A 22,290-nucleotide genomic window follows, 5' to 3' on the forward strand; every position below is an offset into this window, starting at 1 on the left:
AGGGTCAGCATACTTATTATTCCCATGTACTGAGGCCAACCATTGCATTGCCATCCCCTGTGGTTTTTGTGTTGTTTCCAGTGCTGAGAGATTAGGTAGAGTAGGATGCGTCTGCTGACAATGGGAAGGGGATTTTAGATTTTTCCAAACATATTCTGATGCATTTTTAGAATCTGCAACAGAAACGAAGCTTAAATTCTATTTCTATATAAGAAAAAAAGCAGAACAAGTCACATTTACTTCAGGTTTACAAGTATGGAAAAAAGGGCCAAAGCAAAGGAAATGTGCAATCGTAATAAAGAGTTGGGTGAGGCCCATCTTAATAATGCGAAGTAAACTAATGTGAGTTAAAACAGCTGAATCTTTTATCGGAGCTGGCCTCAGAATCATTTTTGGATCTCACATGTCTGCAGTTGTATTCTTTTTTAGCTAAAGTCAGGAGTGGCTACAAAAGGAAAGGAAAACATAAAGGAAGTTCTTAGACTTTTCCCATCTGTTACAGAGGACCTGTCATGTCCTTGGGCACATGCGGTGTAATACACCGCTGGAAATCCGACAGTGCGCTTTATTCAGCTTTCCTGTTATATTCCCCTGCTGAAGAGCTATTGGTGTAATTACCGTAGCTCTTTAGTCTCAGAAGGGTATTTTTTACAGTATTTGAGGAACGCCCCTCTTGACAGTACTGTGTGTAGATCTGTACTATGAGGGGGCGTTCCTTATCACCCAGCCATGACACTGAGTGGTGAGGAACGCCCCCTTCCCCTCCTTACAATATTTGTCCACAAACCAGTACTGGGGGCGTTCCTCACTGCTCAGCATCATGGCGGGGCAGTAAGGAACGCCACCTCACAGTACAGGGCTACACACAGTACTGTTAGGAGGGGCGTTCCTGATAGACCATCAGAAACACCCTTCTGACACTGAAGAGCTATGGTAATGGCACCGATAGTTCTTCAACAGGGGCACATAATGAGAAAGTGCGCTGAATTTGGCTATCGCCTTTCTAGCGGTGTATTACATCCCATGTGCCCAAGGACATCAAAGGTCCTCTTTAATTCCACTCCTGGCTTTGGCTCAAAAATCTTCAGCAAAATTTGCAACAAAAATTGCTGCATTTCTGCAATTTGGGGTCTTAGCCTAAAAGAAGTTATTTTGACATTTTAATTAATCTGAAGGTCCACCAGATGGCCCAGCTTCAGATGCCCCTGACAAGTAGCTGCAATTGCTTGTGGAAAACACCAATCACCATGCAGTATAGTGAAAACTACAGTACAAACCAGCCACTTGCATGTAATACATGGACAAGCTGGGCCCAGTAGGGCATAAGGAAAGACGTTGTCAATCTCTTTACCATACGGAAGACATACAGTGTTGGCAATACAGTGTTGGCAAAAAGTTTTGGCACCCCTGCAATTCTGTAAGATAATACTCGTTTTCTTCCAGAAAATGATAGCAATCACAAATTCTTTGGTATTAATATCTTCATTTATTTTGCTTGCAATGAAAAAACACAAAAGAGAATGAAAAAAAGTCAAATCATTGATCATTTTACACAAAACTCCAAAAATGGACCGGACAAAAGTATTGGCACCCTCAGCCTAATACTTGCTAGCACAACTTTTAGACAAAATAACTGCGAACAACCGCTTCCGGTAACCATCAATGAGTTTCTTACAATGCTCTGCTGGAATTTTAGACCATTCTTCTTTGGCAAACTGCTCCAGGTCCTGTAAACTCTATGTTGATGCCTTTTCCAAAAAGCTCTACTTTTGTCTCATCTGACCAGAGAACATCTTCCAAAACGTTTTTGGCTTTCTCAGGTAAGTTTTGGCAAACTCCAGCCTGGCGTTTTTATGTCTCTGGGTAAGAAGTGGGGTCTTCCTGGGTATCCTACCATACAGTCCCTTTTCATTCAGACACTGATGGATAATACACTGTTGTACCCTCGGACTGCAGGGCAGCTTGAACTTGTTTGGATGTTAGTCGAGGTTCTTTATCCACCATCCGCACAATCTTGCGTTGAAATCTCTCGGCAATTTTTCTTTTCCATCCACATCTAGGGAGGTTAGCCACAGTGCCATGGGCTTTAATCTTCTTGATGACACTGCACACAGTAGACACAAAAACATTCAGGTCTTTGGAGATGGACTTGTAGCCTTGAGATTGCTCATTCTTCCTCATAATTTTGCTTCTCAAGTCCTCAGACAGTTCTTTGGTCTTCTTTCTTTTCTCCATGCTCAATGTGGTACACACAAGGACACAGGACAGAGGTTGAGTCAACTTTAATCCATTTCAACTGGCTACAAGTGTGATTTGGTTATTGCCACCACCTGTTAGGTGCCTCAGGTAAGTAACAGGTGCTGTTAATTACACAAATTATAGAAGCATCACATGATTTTGAAACAGTGCCAATACTTTTGTCTCCTTCCTTTTTTATGTTTGCTGTGGAATTATATCCAATTTGGCTTTTTCATAATTCTTTTTGTGGTTTTCCATTGAAGACAAATTAAATGAAAATAATAATACCAAAGAATTTGTGATTGCAATCATTTTCTGGAAGAAAATGAGTATTATCTGACAGAATTGCAGGGGTGCCAATACTTTTGGCCAACACTGTATGTGTGTAATTATATGTCAGAGAGAACACAGTTGCTGGTTCGTACCATATAGAAACCATGCTACCACACAGAACACAGAAAGCACAAAGTCTTTACAATGTCAATACTTTTATTTGCAAATGGTAATATTTTTCATGTACCTTTGCTAGCAGAAAAAGCAACCCATTAAAGTCAATGGGAGGCTTTTTTTTCAGCGCTGAAATTCCACACCAAATTCCTCACCATTTTCCTCCATGTGAATGGACCCTAAAAGGGTTGTCCGGGATAAAATAGGAATTAACTCCTAAACTAAACCACCTTCCGCTTCCTAACTTCAATTTACTTCTATTTTTTTAAAAAATCTATAATTACCCATATTCCTAGAGCAGTCATGTGACTGTTCCAGGGACACTTTCTGATAATCCGGTGATATTCCGTTTTACCGCTTCCGAAATGGAACGTCACCAGTACTCTCCCCTCCCTAACTCCGTCAATACTTACATGTCTTCCTGTCTGGAACAGCTTCCTATCTGCAAGTGCTTGTGAAGTCTGGAAGTGCCTGCGACACATACGTAGTAGAGATGGCACTGAACCAGATGACATAACACGTAATAATAACCAATAAAGGATTTAACTACAGTACTTTGGTCAATGCATCTACATTCATCAGCACCAGAGATGACCCACAAATTTTGATTTTCTATATGACTAGGTACACAGACAACTTCATATCAAACACAGACAGGCTTCATTTCAAAATTACAATGATATGGTGTTCTTGATGCTGAACCATTTACCCAATGAGCAAATCATCAGCTGTTTGTCTGTGTTTTTATGATCCATGTAATAAGATTTTCCTCTTTTCTCCACAGGGTAAAATGTCTTAAAATGCATTGTACAGACATGTCTATCAGCAACCACTAGAGAAGTACCTCAGTCACCAAGAGGTACAATACCCAAAAGAAGTCTCTGAGAGCCTTTTTATAGGTCAACGGGGAAAGCATTTTACACCCTCTTGTGGAAGACCCAGTGTATAATCCAGAGTTCTCACACCCAGTCAGGTAAATGGGTTGCACATAAAAAATATGAAGTTGACAGGTCGCAACCTTTTCAAATTCATTAAAATACGAAATCATCAGATCATGATAAAGCTAAATGGAACATGTGTCTAGAGCACAGTATGGCTTTTCTGCTGCAGTAGGGTCAACCATATCCATATCCCCATATCCCATGACAATATCAGAAATGGGTATACATAGATTTGCTACTTTTGTAAGCGGGTGCAAATTGATTTTCAACTCTCTAACATGTATCCACTTCTAACAGCCTTGGCATTAGAATATTTTGGCTAGACACTGTATCTTTATAAACAAGAACTGGACAGGATGATTTTTTTTCCTAGTCAATTGTATTGCTTACTAGCAAGATAAGTGGTCCCAGAGGGTCTGGCATGTGTAGGCCATTTAGTTTTCAACTGTTCATGTATTGGATGTAAGTCACAGAGCAGAAGTAATTTTGAGCTAATTGTGAGGAAATTATTAGTGTATTAGTAACATAACTAGTTGAGGTAGCAATGGGCCAGTTGCCTGCCAGAACCATGTGAAGCTGCACATTTCATAGATTGTTTATCCCCTGAATCAAACTACCTATACAGTTATTCAATCTAAACAAGGGTTGATGTTTTAGATGAGAGCTAGATAATCTACTGTACTGTATATATAGCTTTAGGATTTATCCAGTAAGTCAGTGGTAAAATGGCCTATATGGATACCTTCCTCTAGAATGCAGACTATAAAGCAGAAAACAGATGGATTGATAAATGTTAAAGTGTACCTCCAGTTATAAGACAGCTTTTCATCTTTATCTTTATTAAGAAATATGTTTCCTACTACATCAGACTGTGTTATTTTTTCATAGATGTCTATGGAGAGCTGAGGGCAAGGAGGGGGCCAATGGAAAAGACACACAAATAACCACAGCTTACAAAGTGTGCTACACTGTGTGTCAGTGAGCTATTGTAAGGATTGGAGTCAGGGTCAGGCAGTGCAAAGTGACACAGCTGGGAAAGCAACACTGTTCAACTAATGACAAAAGGGGTCGCAGGCCCTGCAGCTATAACTATGCTGTAATATCTGAGATGAGGCAGACCAATGCACTTCCTAATTGAAGTGTGCCTACCACGGCTCCTAACCTTCTATCCGGCGGCTAGGATAAGGGGAGAGGAGGCCCTGAAAGTCCTAGGGACTGGAGTCACGGGGTCACACCTAAACAGAAAGCACAGTGTAACTGCAATGCAAAACAAAAGACTAAACAGCATGGAACCAGGGAGGACCACAAGTCCCAGCAAGACACAGAAGAGAAGGCGAGGTCAGACGAGCAAGAGGTCAAGCCAGGAGATATAATAAAAGGTACCAAATCAAAAGACAAGGGATAGTGAAAAATACAAGCCGGGTCAAAAAAACAAGAAACATATGGAATACAAACAGACAGGGAATCAGACTGAGCAGGGGGACCAGGAAACACAAAGTGAATGGCTGGCAAGGATCCATGCCTGGGTGGAGTTTAAATAGCAGCAGAGAAACACACCTGATGGCTAATGACATGGAGACTGAAAGCAAGGAAAAGATTAACCCTTAATGACCTAAGCACACCCAATAGAACTCCTAACACGTCTCCCAGGGAGACGCCGCGCAGCAAGGAGACCGCGGCGACTCCGTATCCTGACAGCTATTTTAACAATGCTATGTTTTAAGATATGACTCTGCACAGAATGAGGTAATAAATCCCCCTCCCCTCTCCATAGACTTCTATTTGTGAGGTGAATACAGAGACATATTCCATATAAATAAACAGTATGAGTGATAAGGAGCAGGAGAGCAGCCTAATAGGTGGAGTTGGAATTATATAACTTTAGTAAAGATATGTTACAATGTGTCTTATATTCAAATGTACTATTAATTTATGAAGTATTGTTTTAGGGCTCACAATGTACATTTATTTTCCTATCAGTATGTCTTTGTAGAATGGGAAGAAATCCACGCAAACACGGGGAGAACATACAGTTAGGGCCAGAAATATTTGGACAGTGACACAATTTCCCGAGTTGGGCTCTGCATGCCACCACATTGGTTTTGAAATGAAACCTCTACAACAGAATTCAAGTGCAGATTGTAACGTTTAATTTGAAGGGTTGAACAAAAATATCTGATAGAAAATGTAGGAATTGTACACATTTCTTTACAAACACTCCACATTTTAGGAGCTCAAAAGTAATTGGACAAATAAACATAACCCAAACAAAATATTTTTTTTTTTCAATATTTTGTTGCGAATCCTTTGGAGGCAATCACTGCCTTAAGTCTGGAACCCATGGACATCACCAAACGCTGGGTTTCCTCCTTCTTAATGCTTTGCCAGGCCTTTACAGCCGCAGCCTTCAGGTCTTGCTTGTTTGTGGGTCTTTCCGCCTTAAGTCTGGATTTGAGCAAGTGAAATGCATGCTCAATTGGGTTAAGATCTGGTGATTGACTTGGCCATTGCAGAATGTTCCACTTTTTCGCACTCATGAACTCCTGGGTAGCTTTGGCTGTATGCTTGGGGTCATTGTCCATCTGTACTAAGAAGCGCCGTCCGATCAACTTGGCAGCATTTGGCTGAATCTGGGCTGAAAGTATATCCCGGCACACTTCAGAATTCATCCGACTACTCTTGTCTGCTGTTATATCATCAATAAACACAAGTGACCCAGTGCCATTGAAAGCCATGCATGCCCATGCCATCACGTTGCCTCCACCATGTTTTACAGAGGATGTGGTGTGCCTTGGATCATGTGCCGTTCCCTTTCTTCTCCAAACTTTTTTCTTCCCATCATTCTGGTACAGGTTGATCTTTGTCTCATCTGTCCATAGAATACTTTTCCAGAACTGAGCTGGCTTCTTGAGGTGTTTTTCAGCAAATTTAACTCTGGCCTGTCTATTTTTGGAATTGATGAATGGTTTGCATCTAGATGTGAACCCTTTGTATTTACTTTAATGGAGTCTTCTCTTTACTGTTGACTTAGAGACAAATACACCTACTTCACTGAGAGTGTTCTGGACTTCAGTTGATTTTGTGAACGGGTTCTTCTTGACCAAAGAAAGTATGCGGCGATCATCCACCACTGTTGTCATCCGTGGACGCCCAGGCCTTTTTGAGTTCCCAAGCTCACCAGTCAATTCCTTTTTTCTTAGAATGTACCCGACTGTTGATTTTGCTACTCCAAGCATGTCTGCTATCTCTCTGATGGATTTTTTTCTTTTTTTTCAGCCTCAGGATGTTCTGCTTCACCTCAATTGAGAGTTCCTTTGAGCGCATGTTGTCTGGTCACAGCAACAGCTTCCAAATGCAAAACCACACACCTGGAATCAACCACAGACCTTTTAACTACTTCATTGATTACAGGTTTACGAGGGAGACACCTTCAGAGTTAATTGCAGCCCTTAGAGTCCATTGTCCAATTACTTTTGGTCCCTTGAAAAAGAGGAGGCTATGCATTACAGAGCTATGATTCCTAAACCCTTTCTCCGATTTGGATGTGGAAACTCTCACATTGCAGCTGGGAGTGTGCACTTTCAGCCCATATTATATATATATATAATTGTATTTCTGAACATGTTTTAGTAAACAGCTAAAATAACAAAACTTGTGTCACTGTCCAAATATTTCTGGCCCTAACTGTACAAACTCCTTGCAGATGTTGTTCCTGGTGGGATTCAAACCCAGGACTCCAGCGCTGCAAGGCTGCGGTGCTAACCACTGAGCCACCGTGTTGCCCCATGAAGTATTGTTTTATAATTGGAGGCATGCTTTAATTAGATTGATACCCGGGGAAGTGTAACATTGCAGACAAACGACACGTCTGCTCATTATGATATACGATACTCACCACATAATGTCCTGGTCCTGGGGTCCACACCGCATCCCGGTTTGATATGTATAAGGCACGAGAAGCAGAAGATCCAAATGCTGCTCTTGTTAAGCTCTCTTGATTTGCTTTCTTCAGGCTCTCATTTGCTATTCCGTAGCTAAATACGTTGTAAGATCCTGGACCTGGAAGCAGAGAATTCCTGTCACATGGCACATTTACAATAATGACTAATTAAGAAGTCAATCATGTTATTAATACCTCAGCCCAACCTTTCTAATTACCCATTCCATGTCTTTTCTTCAGCTCTTCGTGCACTTGTAAGAATTTATAGAATACAAAGCAAAAAGTTCAATGACAAATGAATTTCTCTAAAGTTTTAGCTTAATACCAATCTTGCCCATAATCAAACTCGCTTCTCTGCCTGCGATTATTTTTTCTTTTCATTAAAGCAAGCCAAGATTAATTTTTGCTCTTTTGTGAGGATGATCTAGAGAACTTTACAGTTCAGACATCCCACAGAGATTCATTTCATTGCCATTATCTGTGAAATATACTATATTTAAAGCCACAATTTAGTATTATGATAAAAATATGAAATGTAGCATCTGAATATGATATTAGGTCTGAAACGGAATGAAGGGGAATAAATTATACCTCACGTGTAACCTATAACTTGTAACACTGTTCAGAGACTTTAAAAGAGTTCTTCATTGAAAAGCAGAAAAAGTAAGTGTTAAGATCTGGGGTGTGTGGCATCAGCCAAAGGCCGGAAGTGGCCTCAATAGGACACAGAGATACTGCCAGACACTGCTGATAGGCAAGGGAAGGTAAGTATAAGTGTTTGTTATTTTCACTCTTCTCTCCTGGGCCTCCACTTATTATACTCTGAGATCTGAGGAGACCCCACAGTGTAACAGTGTTTCGTGTGTGACGAACCCCAAAACTACAGTGTGCGGTGAACTTGGAACTTTTGAAAATTTCAGGTTGAATCTGGTTCTAAATTAATCAGTTCACTCATCCCTAGTCAGGAGCAGGCAAGGAGTCATGATTTCCTACACCACACTCCTGAAAGCAGAGAGCCTAGATAACATATCAAGAACCAATACAACAGCATTTATTGCTCAGAAATAGTGGGGGGCTAGAGAAGAAATTCTGGCTGCACTGGTATCAGTGGGGCAGCATATTTTTAATGATGCAAAACGCAAGAGTTGGTACAGGTGGTGAAAAGCCCTCTTTAATCCCTTTCTGCAGCAACAATGGCTTATTTTAGGGCCCATTCACACGGAGTAACGTGCCGCATGATGTGGCACGTATATGGCGTGTGAGACTGTGCGCGCCGTAAAAGCTCCCATTGATTTCAATGGGAGCCTGGATCGTGTACGCCACATTATTTTGCGATCGTGATTTTGCGGCCGCAAAATAACGCGGCGTATACGATCCAGGCTCCCATTGAAATCAATGGGAGCTTTTATGGCGCGCACAGTCTCACACGCCGTATACGTGCCACATCATGCGGCACGTTACTCCATGTGAATGCAGTAAAAATTTACTTTCCAGTTTGGAAAAAACATCCATCAAATGCAGTTGGGAAGTCTAAAGTAAGTGGATTTAACTCCTTCCCGCTGCAGCCATCTTTCGATTTTCGTTTTTAACTCTATTACTTTTAGAAGCCATAACTTTTTTTATCTTTCTATTCACAGAGCCATATGAGGACTTAATTTCTGCAGGACAAATTGTTCTTCATAATGGTTCAATTTAATACTCCGTACAATGTACTGGGAAGCTGGAAAAAATCCAGAATGGGGTAGAATTGGAGAAGAACTGCATTTGTGCAATTGTCATACAGGCTCCATTTTTATGGCATTCACTATGCAACAACAATGACATGTCACCTGTATTCTATGGGTCTGTAGAATTCCAGGGATATCAAATTTATATCTTTTTATTACAATTTAACTCCTTAAATGGGAGTAATTATTTGTATTTTCAATACTTAATGTTATTTTTTTTTAACTTTTATCTTTAGACGCCCTAGGTATCTTGAACCCCAGGAGATCTGATCAATATACAATGCACTGCAATGCACTGGAAAATCACAATACATGAATAGGCTCCCAGCTGTCATAGTAAAGGGGCCAGTGATCACCCCAACATGGGAAGAGCACCTTGGTTTTTGACCAAGCCTTTAGGTAAGTTAATTTCTGCTATCATGTACTGTCACTGGGTCTCGGCTATATAATACCATATTTAAAACATCCAACATCCGCTGAAATAATATAGCAGATGTCAGGAAAGGGTTACACATGCCTGTGAGGTCTATCACATGTCTATCCTAATATAAAATGGCAATAGTATAAAAGCAGACTTGCTGGACCGTGTAGCTTTTTCTGCCGTCAGTCTTCTCAAATATTCATTTTCCCAAGAAACAGCAATTCTGGGGCATCTATTCTTTCAATGCTGTATTTTACCATTGTTTTTTTAATCCTGCTCGAAATGTACGAACACATTAAAGCTTCTCCTAGTCAAAGGGCTGGAGCCCCTGGATAAAGTCAGATTGGGTAGGGACAAACCCCCAACAGTGAATTGGAGATTCCCTCATCAACTTTAATAGGTAAAATCATTGGAACCATATAATGTGGTGCTATAAGGAAAGGTGTATCAGAATTGTTATATTACAGGAAATACAATTACTCAAACAGACATGCCTTGAGAGCTATTTCATGGAATATTAAATATAGATGGGGGTTCTCCTTCCTTTTCATATGGAATCATGATCATTGCAAAAAAATATATAATCGCATTTACAGAGGTTGTCCAAGAGTTCAATAAATGGCTACTCTCTTTCAGAAACAGTGCCACACAGTTCACAGGTCCTGTCTGGTATTACATCTTAGTTTAATTAAAGGGGTTGTCCATGGATTGGTAAATTACATGCCTGTTCTGTGTTATTACAGATGATGACTTGGGTTTTCCAGCCATGTCACAACCCATCATGTGACCTAAAGCGGCGTTCAGCCTCTCGGTTTGCGCCATCCCTGGATTGCTTCATTCCCTCCTTCCTTGCATGAACACACAGGTAAATAATTTACTATAGTCGGCCTGCCCCCATAGCAAAGGTAACTTCTGAATTATCATCATGTTGAATGACATTGGCTCTTATTATGTGGAAATTAAAATGTCATTTAGAATAAGTTGTAAGTATGAGCAAAGTTTTCCTTGGATATATATATTATATTATATATACAGTATATGTAGGTTTAAATGGACCATTGAAATAACAGGAGAGAAGCTGTTCAGTATAAGAAATAGATTATACTCCTACCTGGGGTTTTCTGCATCCTTGATCCTTGAGTAAACCGGATGGAAGTTTGACCAAATGGTGTTTGTGCCATGCTGGATGTTTTCTTCAAAGCCTCAAGTGCTGTGCGCTGTTCATTGTATGTACCTGGTGCTGGGGTGATTGATTTCAGAGGTAGAAATCTCTAGTGTAGAGCACAAGAGAATAATAATGGAAGCCGTCACTACACAGAACTCTACAGAACTGACCCTATAGATTTCAATGAGATATACACTGTTTTATACAGTAGCATGCTGAGGTCCACCAGCTCCATACTACAGAACTGTATGCCAAGCATATGCAATATATGGTGACTCAATATGACACTTTCTCCTCTAGAATCAATGTCATAAAAGAAATAAAAACATTACAGACTTTCCTAATATTGCTATTATATATGAATCCCATGATATACATGTATACTGCTAATTCCTTTACTGCTGACATTTTCACATGTGGCCTTGTGATGTGAACAAGAATGTTCATCTATGATCTGGTTAACTGGATCCATCGAGTACAGAAAGATCGTTTAGATGGGTCGAAACAGTTAATGTGGGCTGTGCTGAAGGCGACAGTGCTGATGTTTAGGCCACATAATGGTCTTTAGATTCAGAAGTATAATTATGACAATTCTCCCATGAGAGTGCTATTAATTGTAAGGGGATGTTAGATGGCTGGTTGCCAGAAATGTGGCTTTTGAACCCCTGTTTTGGGATATTTGCCAGACTTCTCTGCCCTATTAGGGCCAGTTCACACAGAGTTTATGGGCGCGCATTCTGGCACATATACACATGTCAGAATGTGAGCGTTCAAAACAGATCCCATTCATTTTAATGGGTGGTTACGGGCATATAACGCGCATTATTATGTGCGCATAATTTTGCGGCCGCAAAATTACGCTCGTTATAAGCCCGTAACGACACATTGAAATGAATGGGATCTGCTTTGAGCGCTCACATTCTGACACGTGTATACATTCCAGAATGCGTGCCCGTAAACTCCGTGTGAACTGGCCCTTAGAGGTCTCTGTAGCTACAGCTCTTTGTTCTGTTTATAATCTTATTTATTATCTCTACCTCTAATACTCTTTATTTGCTGTAAAGCCAGGTTTGACACAGAGGGCACCTCAGAATCTGGTCCAAAAAACGGCTAGCTGCGACTGGATCCCAGCGCAGTGCATACAGTACACGGCATCCAGACGCAGCATTTCGCTCCAGATTAGGCCCAAATGAATGGGTCTAGTCGAGAGGGAGGTGTCACGCCGCAGATTCTGCGTGGAATCCGCCTCAAGAAAGGGGATGTCGCTTCTTTTTTCCATGAGCGGGAACAAACTGCTCATGGAAAAAGGGACCCATTGAATTCAATGGGAGGCGGTTTTTGGAGCCAGATTTTGACGGGGATTACAAATCAAAATCTTGACCAAAAAAACTGTGTGAACCCAGCTTAACACTTCTAAGTAAACTTTCATCTGCTTTTTCCACCTGATAGAAGCTTCTTGGGAAAAATATCCCCATACATGGGACATCCCCGGAACATTATTCTCCTGGATTCTGTAAATAATTTATACAAAAGAGCCCCTTATAGCCTTTGTATGGAATCTGAGTCATATGGAAAACCATGTGGCCCTATATAAGGTTTTCACATGGACAGTGTCTGCCTGTGTAGGGACATAGCACAATCTGGTAACACTCACTTGTCAATGTATTTATACATTTCTAGGAGGAATAATAGAGAAACAGTTTTAAGAAAAGATGCTCCAGAATTGTATTTACTAAAACAGTTATGTCAGGAATGCCAATAGATTCTCATTAAAGGTGTTAATGCAACAAGGACATTCAACCCTTATCCATACTGGTATATGGTTTCATACATTTGCTATAATATCTTACTTTTGAGTGGGAAAGAAATGGTGGATGAGGAACATCGGCAGATTTTGTCAGCCTGTTTGAAGTATCAAAGTGGCTTTTTATTTCATATTTTCCCGGTCCTGGTACACCCTGATAGAGGAAATGCGAAAAATATTGATACTATTATTATAAGCAATAATATCACTGACGGGTCATTACTCTAACTGGGAATCATTCACTGAAAAGAGTAAAACATAACTTTTATTGTTCTATTAAAATATCACCCAAGTGCTCTTTAAAAATAAAAGATAAGAAAAAAGCCACAGGGTATTGGATAATATGGGCATAAATTGATACTGAATTTGCCCTCAGATATACCCAACCCCTTGGTATCTATTTCCCATAAAGACCTGTTGATAGCTCAGGTTCAAAAATACCGATCCTTATATAGGCTGAATGCACATGGGTTAAATGTAACTATTAAATGCAGTGGGTAACTATAGTTGCCGTATATAACCAACAACCCCGCAGCACATCCGACACCGCGTCCTACCATCAAGGACGCGGTTAACTGCAGTTTTCACTGCAAATTATCAGTATAACCTTCCCAATAATTTCCTCCTGATGAGCTAAGAAGGGCCGTTAGTGAAACGTGTTGAGGAGAGCCCTGGTCTGTTATGGACCTATAGGTATGTATGGCCATTGTACCTTATTTCATTTAGCTATTGAGCAAATGATACAATGACCGATCTTATTAGCCACAGTATTTGGGTGATATCTTAATAGAACAATAAAAGTTATGTTTCACTCTTTTCAGTGTATTATTATAAGTAAGTCACAAAAAATATTCTAAAAAGATGTATGTGCATTGTAGAGCAATGGGGAGAAAGCTTCAATAGAGAAAAGCCATTGACACTAAGTTCACACTTGCATTGGACTGTCCGATGTTTTGGTCCAAATGTGAACGTAGCCTTATAGGTACTGTATATTGTATCTTTAGAAATAAATATTCAAACTTTAGTTGCAGGTTTAATATCATTTTACAGAAAGGCACTACAAAGTAAACATAAAAACGAGATGCTTTTAGAAAATATACCATTCCCTTTTAAACAGATAGAATTCAATTTTCTGGACTGGCAGCACTTCAAAAGTAAAACTTTTTGCAGGCTTGAGTTGCTAATTTCACAAGAAAGCGTGCGTTTGATGACATTTCTAATTATTCGACCTCCTCTTTTTTTCAAATATAAAGAAATTCTGTAAAACTACAGAAAAACAGACAAATTACACAGCATGGAACCACTTTGTGAAGCAATTTTTCATGAAATGAGCAATGTCACAAACTAAGGCTGACACATAGAAATACTTTAATGCACCAGAAGAATGAGCAGTGGAAAAATGGAATCAAGCCTTCCAGTGCCGTCATACTGCTACATAAAGTGCCGAAAATCATACAGGTGGAAATAAATACCTGTCATGTGACAAAATTATAAAAGGGACATTTGCTGGGCAAAATTCACATGCAACATTGTGTTCTCGTAATAGTGGTAGTTCAGTAACACTGGACTATTTACAGCCATCATACCATTATGTTACCAAGATTTTTTTCACAAATATGTTTAGCAAGCAGAGCTAAATGCTTATCTTAGGGGGTGTTCCATAGTGGCCCCTGCATACAGTATTATGCCTCACAGTGGCCCCTGCACACAGTATTATTTCGCCTGGTGGCCCCTGCACACAGTATTATACCCCATAATGGCCCCTGCACATAGTATTATTTCCCCTAGTAGCCCCTGCACACAGTATTATGCCCCTTGGTGGCCCCTGCACACAGTATTATTTCCCCTAGTAGCCCCTGCACACAGTATTATGCCCCTTGGTGGCCCCTGCACACAGTATTATTTCCCCTAGTAGCCCCTGCACACAGTATTATGCCCCTTGGTGGCCCCTGTACACAGTATTTTTTCCCCTAGTGGCCCCTGTTCACAATATTATTTCCCCTAGTGCACACAGTATTATGCCCTATTGTGAACACCCACATTATTATACTCTGGCGTCTTGTCAGATTCCAGAATATAATAATCAGAGACCCAGGGGAGGATACAGTCATAAAAAAACACTGTTACTTACTTATCCCTGGCTCCTGTGCAGTCCCTGCTGATGTCAGTCATGTTCAATGATGTACAGGACATCACTTGACCCAGGCCTGCGTCACGATGCATAAGGATGCAGGCCCGGGCCATGTGATGTCAGGGACATCACATAAGTAGGCATGAAGTCTGCCTGGAGCCAGGATAGGTAAGTAACACTGTTTTTTATGTTCTCTCACCTCTCCTGGACCTCTGATCATTATACTCGCGGGTCTGAAAAGACCCCCAAGTATAACGGCTTATTTAAAAATAAAAATCAAATAATGCAGCAGTAGTGGCTGTCGCCAGGCCCCTAATGTCCCGGGCCCTGTGGCAACTGCTACCGCTGCTACCCCGATAGTTACACCCCTGGCGTCTACGTCCATAGGTGTCTCCCGTTCCCTCCTGGTTACACCTGATGTCTGCCTATTTTGCCTCTTATTCTGGCACTAACGTTTAATGTTTTTTTTTTTAATTATCCAGTTGCCCCATGAATTCTTACAAAGTTTCCGTCTTTATAGTCTCAGTGCTACCCTAGCTGCCAGCTATATCCACTACCGAAGTTGTTTTATTCTGAATTCTGCTTAACCATTGTTGGATCTGCCCTAATGTCAGTAAATAACTGTTACAGTGATAATGCTACATTTGTCCCTTTTGATGTACTCTAGAAATATGTGGTTGGCATAAGTTTGATCATAGATACAATATAATATAATTATGGTAGCTATCCTTGAGACAATAACAAGAAAAATAGCTGACGGGGTTTAGCTATAGATCCATCAAAAAGACAAAATCAGGGTAATGATAGTATATTATTAGCTATCCCTCAAGGCACTTCAAGAAAGTATAAACAATGTTTATTATAGAGAAAAAAAAGAAAGAAAAAAAAGTCTATAACATATATTCAAATGAAGACATAAAAATGAACTTAAAAATAGAGACCAATTATTGGTGAGGCCCAAAAATGCGACATGCAAGATGTCATCATATAGACAGTATCAACTTAATGTGCAGCGATAATAACAAAAAGTAATATCACACAAAATATCTCCTCACAAGAATTGTCCAAGCAGTAGCAGCATTGCTGATAACTTATCACAGATAACTATTATAACTTAAAGGGGTATTCCCATGTACATAATTATTTATAATTTTGTAGATAATTAAAAGTTAAACATTTTTGCAAGTATAAGAAATTAAACATTTTGCAGAGTTTCAAAGATTTTCTCTAACTTTCTTAGTGGTCACAGGTTGTTGTCTTGATCGGTTGCCAGTAGATACGACCACCAATGCAGAAACTTTCTAAGGTCAGAAAATCCGCCATGATTTCTTTATTGTGGCTGGGATATCTTCTGATACATGTAGTGTCCCTGCCTGATAACCCAGGTACAATAAGAAAATCATGGCTGGGTTCCTGACAAGTCCCAGACCATAGAAAGTCTCTGCATTAGTGGTCGTATCTATTGGAAACCAATCAAGATAACAGACTGTCACCACTAAGAAAGTTAGAGAAAATATTTAAAACTCTGCAGAATTTTTAATTACTTATATTTGCTAAAATGTTCAACTTTTAATTATCTACAAATATAGATATGATCATGTACATGGGAATACCCCTTTAAGTATAGTCCACAGTGTCCATCATAATATCATTACAGGACGTAGTAGTTATCCTGCTCATCAAATTATGATGTTATAATTGCCATTCACCTTAATGATCACAATTATCAAACACTTCTGATAGTGCCCGCAAAGTTGATAAGAAAAATCTGTGATGTTAATATTATATAGTGTTTCAATTGTAGTATCATAAGCCGTGAACCAGTTGTGGAATCGTAAATAAGAGAATAGTTTTGTCAAGCACCTAGAGATCCTAGACATTGGGGTTCTCACCAGACTTAGTCCAATGTGTGGAGGTTTTGTAACGTCCACTCCCGTTCGAACTTCTGAGCCATCCTCTGACCACATTGTACAGTGCATTAGGTATGTCCGCTCATGATTACCTGCTCCTGAACTCTGGTCATTTTATGTTGGCACTGTTAGGGTTAACTGTTTTGTGTTTGTGATTGACAGCCGATCTAACAATCAAGTCTGGGACGGGTTCTGGACTTCCTATACACAAGTCATCAGCTCACACAGGCTTGCTGACTATTGTGGCTCTGTCCTTGCTAAGCAGTTCTCTTGTTATTGTACTGAATTAACTGACTTCTGACCCTTGGCTTACCTTGTTACTACTATTTTGGATTTCAATTTGGTACTATTTGTATCTCTGGTTTGACCTTGGCTTGCTGACTCTGCTTCTGTGGTGTTTTGTCTTGCCCTGCTCTGTGTAAACATTTATCCAGAGAAGGGACTGTCGCCGAGTTGTCTGCTACTGCTTAAGGTAGTTGAGGCAAGTAGGCAGGGACAGGGGCTGGGTCAAGTTTAGAACTTGCTGTCTCTGTAATTCTCTTCCTTCCTGGTTTCAGAAGCAGCCTCTGGGGAATTGCTCAACAGGCAATTCCTTAACAGGTTTTCCATAAGAGTGTTAACATGCTATTTGTACAGCTCCTGGGAGTTGACATAATATCCTGTTACTCAGGCAATTCTCCCCGGCATCTAGAGATTTGTACTGCATATGCATGGGACTTCTAAAGTGTATGCAGATATTTGTTCAGTTTTACAAATTTTAATTTATATAGAATAAAAGATGATGGCATGTTGAAACAAGAGTTCCAAATAGTGGTTCTCTGTTAGATGGCCAAATGGTGGTCCACCAATGATGATTAATAGATGGCTTTGATCTCAGCCCTAGCATATGAATAAAATTGTGTCATATTTGGAACCTGTAGAAACACCACTGCAAGGTACTGGGATTAGTTTTAGAACCACTTTAAGTAAAACAACAAGCACAAAATCTATGGGACAAAATGGAGTTCCCATTTGAATTCAGCATGTAAAACCGCACAAGGCGAGACCCCACGCTGTGAAAAAAACAGCATTTTACACTAGATGGGAATCTAGTTATTTCCATCCACACATTGCAGAAAAAAATTAGCAGAAAAGCTGCGTTTTTATAAGCGCTTGCCTTTTTGGAAAATCGCAGCATGTCAATTATACCAACAGAAACGGTGGCGTTTTCCATATAGGTATAGTAGGGGAAGAAAGTCAGCAAAAGAAAACTCTGTAGATTTTCTGTGAAAAATTTGTATTTTTTAAATGTATTTTTTTGTTTGTTAAATTGCCCATCTACTAAAAAGGTGCAAGATGCTCGATAACTTCAGCTTAAAGAAGTTGACATTCAACAGACATTTTGTTTTTTTCTAAGCCCCCATGTACTGAAATACAATTGCCCCCCAAAAGGCATGTGATGAACATATCGTGAAATGTTAATCCAGATAAACCACCGCCAGTTTCCCTACCGAAAAACAACATGGCGGGCTTTGTGTAGCCTTTATTATAGTCACGCACATATGGTAAATTTTGAGATATGGGAATATTACTTTGACACATAGTTTGCAACCATGAGCCTTGAAATGCAATGGAATAAATATGTTTCTCCAACTAAACCCAAGACAAACTAAAGAAGTGAAAACTTTACAGCTCTATATTTCTCTCCATGTGTTTTAATACCTTTTGTGAACTTTTGTATATGATATATGTAATTGTTTTCTACAGTCAAAGATAATATGAATAAGGAACCTTTATAACACTGTAGAACTAATAAAAGTGTATTTACTTTCAGACCTTTCAGTTGTTCTTTTATAGCAATATACTGTATACTATTCTGTATAGTAATTGCTGCTTATGAAAAAGAGACAAGTTTTTTTGGACTGGAAATATAATAAGACAAATTGCAGTCCAATATCTTTTGCGGTGACATAGGCTGAACATTCAAAAGCAGTTTAGAATGACTGAGAATTACTTTTCTTTACATTATATAAACTATTTGTCAGGATTCTTTCTTTCTTTAGCTGCTTGTTGCCGAAAGTACTTGGAATTTAACTTCTAAATGAACTTTAGTCAGGATTGTTCTCTCCTGTTTTTTGCATTGTATCCAAGGATGTTTATAACATAAAGGCTGACAATGTGACAATGTGACTGCTATGGGCCCCTTGGAAAGAAATGGTCCAACCTTGGTTGATCCTGTCCTTTATGCTACTGGATAGCTGCTATTTATGCAGAGGTCCCTTGTCAGAGGTCCCTCAAATAGTCACATTACAAAAAAACTACTCTATAAAAACAGCAAGTGGGGGGGGGGGAGTCTACATTGGCTTTCACTTTTTGAAATTAGTTTTTATTAAATGGAGTCTCTCACCAAAATCCATCATATTAACCCACCATTGCAGATAGAGAGGTAAGCAGCAACACCCTTATTGCTCCAAAAATCTCATTGGCATATTGACAAAAAGAATGATATCTCAGCAACAGAGGTAGAAATCCCCAAGGAGAAAACACTGTTTAATTCTGGTGACCCTAACCTATATTTCCGTTGGGCTGCGTTCTGGATTCTGATGACAGACTTCGTTAAAGGTGGGACAATCGAACAAATGCATTAAAAAAAAAAAAAAATCCTATTATTACCCTGCTTTCCAAACTCAGTTCAACTCAGTATTTCCTGCAGCCCCTCATCTCCGCTTTTTTTTTTGGTATATAATATTCACGAAGACACGTAAGTCTAAAAAGTTGAAGGTTGAGCGAAAGATCTTCTGTGCAAAACCTCCATATTCCTTCTTTGTTGTATTATAAATTTTGTTTCTTAAACAGGACATCCTAACTCTTGTCCTAACAATGCACTAGAGAAATACCCACATTCCTTCAATACAGCTATATATGACAGGTATGGTTTCAAACAGTTATGGTAAAAAATACAGTGCTAACAGTATTAAAGGGGTATTCCCACATCACATATTCGCCAGTCTTCGCTGCTGTAAATTCTTCTGTCTTCCGGCTTTGTTGCGTCATTGGTGGGCGGGGTTACATATGCAAAGCCAGCGGCGAGAAGTCGTCGCTTCTATGCCGCTGGTCCTGCGTGTGTGCTCCTGATGCAGCTAGGCATCGGACGTACAGTCTTCACAATGTAATACAGACCCGGCATCCACTGTAATAGAGAGGCGGATTCCGGGGAGTGTAGACGCCGGCACAGGTGCCTGCAACATCGCTACGCTCCTGCCCTGCATGAAGCCAGCAGCGGCAGGAGCGATGCTGCTATTCCGCTCCTCCGCCCCCGCCCTCCTCCGGAATATCAGCATCACTCCTGCCGCTGCTGGATTCATGCAGGGCAGGAGCGTAGCGATGTTGCAGGCACCTGTGCCAGCGTCTACACTCCCTGGCATCCGCCTCTCTATTTCAGTGGATGCCGGGTCTGTATTGGCGGCCCCTTCCCCCCCCCCAAGTGTAAACGACCCCCCCCCTCCTCCAGGCTCGCTCCCGTGCACTTAGCCCCTCCTCCCTCCCCCCTCAGAGCAGCAGATACATCACTTGACTTATGATCAGATAAGTCAAGGGATGTGTCAACAGAGAAATGAATAAAGTAAGATAGTGAACAAACAAAGCAGTTTTGCTGAAGCAATGTATTTAGGAAAAGTCTTACATTCACATTAACAAGCAGTATAGATAGGATCCTTGTGATGGGACAACCCCTTTAACAGTGCAGAGGAGAGCTACCAAGTATCACATCGGAATGCTTTATCCTTCCAACACTTAGATGGTTGGGATGATCCCATCAATAAGAAGCATTCAGAGTGCCAGACATCAGATTACTGACTATTAATGCTCTCCACTCTCCCCATCATGACTGTCCTATAATCATGGCTGGGGAATGGAGCATTGCTAGTGGTCACTGCAGGGAGATAGCAGGGGATAATATTGTACTCTCTGACAGGGAAGGAGGGAGGTTAAACAAATCTAAAATGTCAGATCCTCACTGCTAGAAAAGTAGATTTATCTTGATCAGAGGTGAGAATTAGTATAAGGTACATGAATACACACCAACAAACAGCACAGGATGGCTCTATGGCCATTCTATACACTAAGGTAAAGCTGTGCATTGACAAGGAACAAAGAAGACACAGCAGTGTGCAGGCATGGCTGCCACTGCCTGAACACATTGGTAGCTGTATCCGTTGCCACAGATGCAGTCACGAGAGTGCATCTCAATACAGGTTACATTTTTGGAAATCGCAGCTTGTTAATTATATCTATAGAAAGACCGGTGGTTTCTCTATAGGTATAATTGAAGAAGAAAGTCTGCGTTTCACCTGTGGTTTTACAAAAAAAGTGATTTTTCTCTGTGGCCCGCTCAGAGCCATTTTAACTCAATTGGTGGGCCCTATGCAAAGATTTCATGAGTGGGCCCCCATCACCACCACCAGCCTGAACAGTACCTGACCTGCAGAAATTATAAATTATGCTCCCTTTCATAGTATAACACCCCTTAGTGGCTCTCACGCAGTATAATGGCTCCCTAGTGGCACCATACAATATTCCCCTTATAATGTCCCCTCTAGGTTGCCCCCACAAATTCATGTTCCTCCACCTCCTGGCTGTCCCCAACATGTAACCTCCCCAAGTTGCCCCTCCAAGGCATGTGTATGCCCGCTTAGGTTGCCCCCACAGTTTCATATCCTCACCCCAGGTTGTCCCCACAGTTTCATGTCCCCTACTGTATATAATCAAAGACAAAAACCAAACCTTAATACTCACTTTTCTTCATTCTCTTGTTCACTTCCTTCTCTGGCTCCAGCGTCTTCTAGAAGCAACAGGCGCAACGTAAGTGACGTCAAGGCATCGTGCCTCCTGCTCCCAGAACACAAGTAGCAAAGAAAGCAGCTGGATGATGAAGCAGAGACTGGACGGATCCCTACTTCATTATTGTCTTCAACCCATTGGTCTCCAGAGGATGCCGATGAGTTAGAGTAGCTCAGAACCAATGCCCTGGACAGTGGGACAGTAAATATAGGACTGACACGCTGTTCAAAGGGGGCCCCTGCTACCATAGTGCCCAGAGCAAGTGTACCGTTGGCCCTATTGTTAAAGCGGCCCTGGGCCCACTATATATAAAATAAAGATATTAAGCACTGTATGAAGGATATCCTATATGACAATGCTCAACTGCTTAGCAAACAGTCATATTGTAACACACCTCCAAAGACTACATAGTCTCTAATTTTCTATCATGGTCACAGAGGCGTCCATTCAGGTGTAGGCAAATGGTCAGATATAAGCAACCATACTTAAAAGTACACAGTAATAAAAACAGAGCTAAACATATGAAACATTTGCACCTTCTCCTGCTGGTGCGCATCCTCTTTGGGCTTTTGCACTTTTCCCTTCAATTGAGAAAACACAACAGGTCGCGTAAACAAGATCTTGACCAAGTAAGTGTGAAAAGGAAGTAAAGCATTCTGTGCATAAGACAAGATAGTTCATAGTTGTGCTATTATGCCACTTGTTGATCTAGCCATCTCAGGGAATTTTTTGGTGAATAAAGCTAAAG

General features: G+C 40.5%; 1 protein-coding gene across 1 annotated transcript in view; it reads right to left on the bottom strand.

The window, feature by feature from the left end:
• The window catches only part of STPG2 (sperm tail PG-rich repeat containing 2), a 571,273-nt gene that overhangs the window by 419,254 nt on the left and 129,729 nt on the right, over positions 1-22,290 (bottom strand). The window contains exons 7-9 of the mRNA XM_075285753.1: positions 12,730-12,837; positions 10,826-10,985; positions 7,522-7,685 (exon numbers count right to left, since the gene is read on the bottom strand). Of these exons, the coding sequence (XP_075141854.1) occupies positions 7,522-7,685; positions 10,826-10,985; positions 12,730-12,837 (432 nt within the window). The remainder of the gene's footprint in view (positions 1-7,521; positions 7,686-10,825; positions 10,986-12,729; positions 12,838-22,290) is intronic.

Source organism: Leptodactylus fuscus, chromosome 1 (genome assembly GCF_031893055.1).
Source record: "Leptodactylus fuscus isolate aLepFus1 chromosome 1, aLepFus1.hap2, whole genome shotgun sequence".
NCBI classification, from domain to species: domain Eukaryota; kingdom Metazoa; phylum Chordata; class Amphibia; order Anura; family Leptodactylidae; genus Leptodactylus; species Leptodactylus fuscus.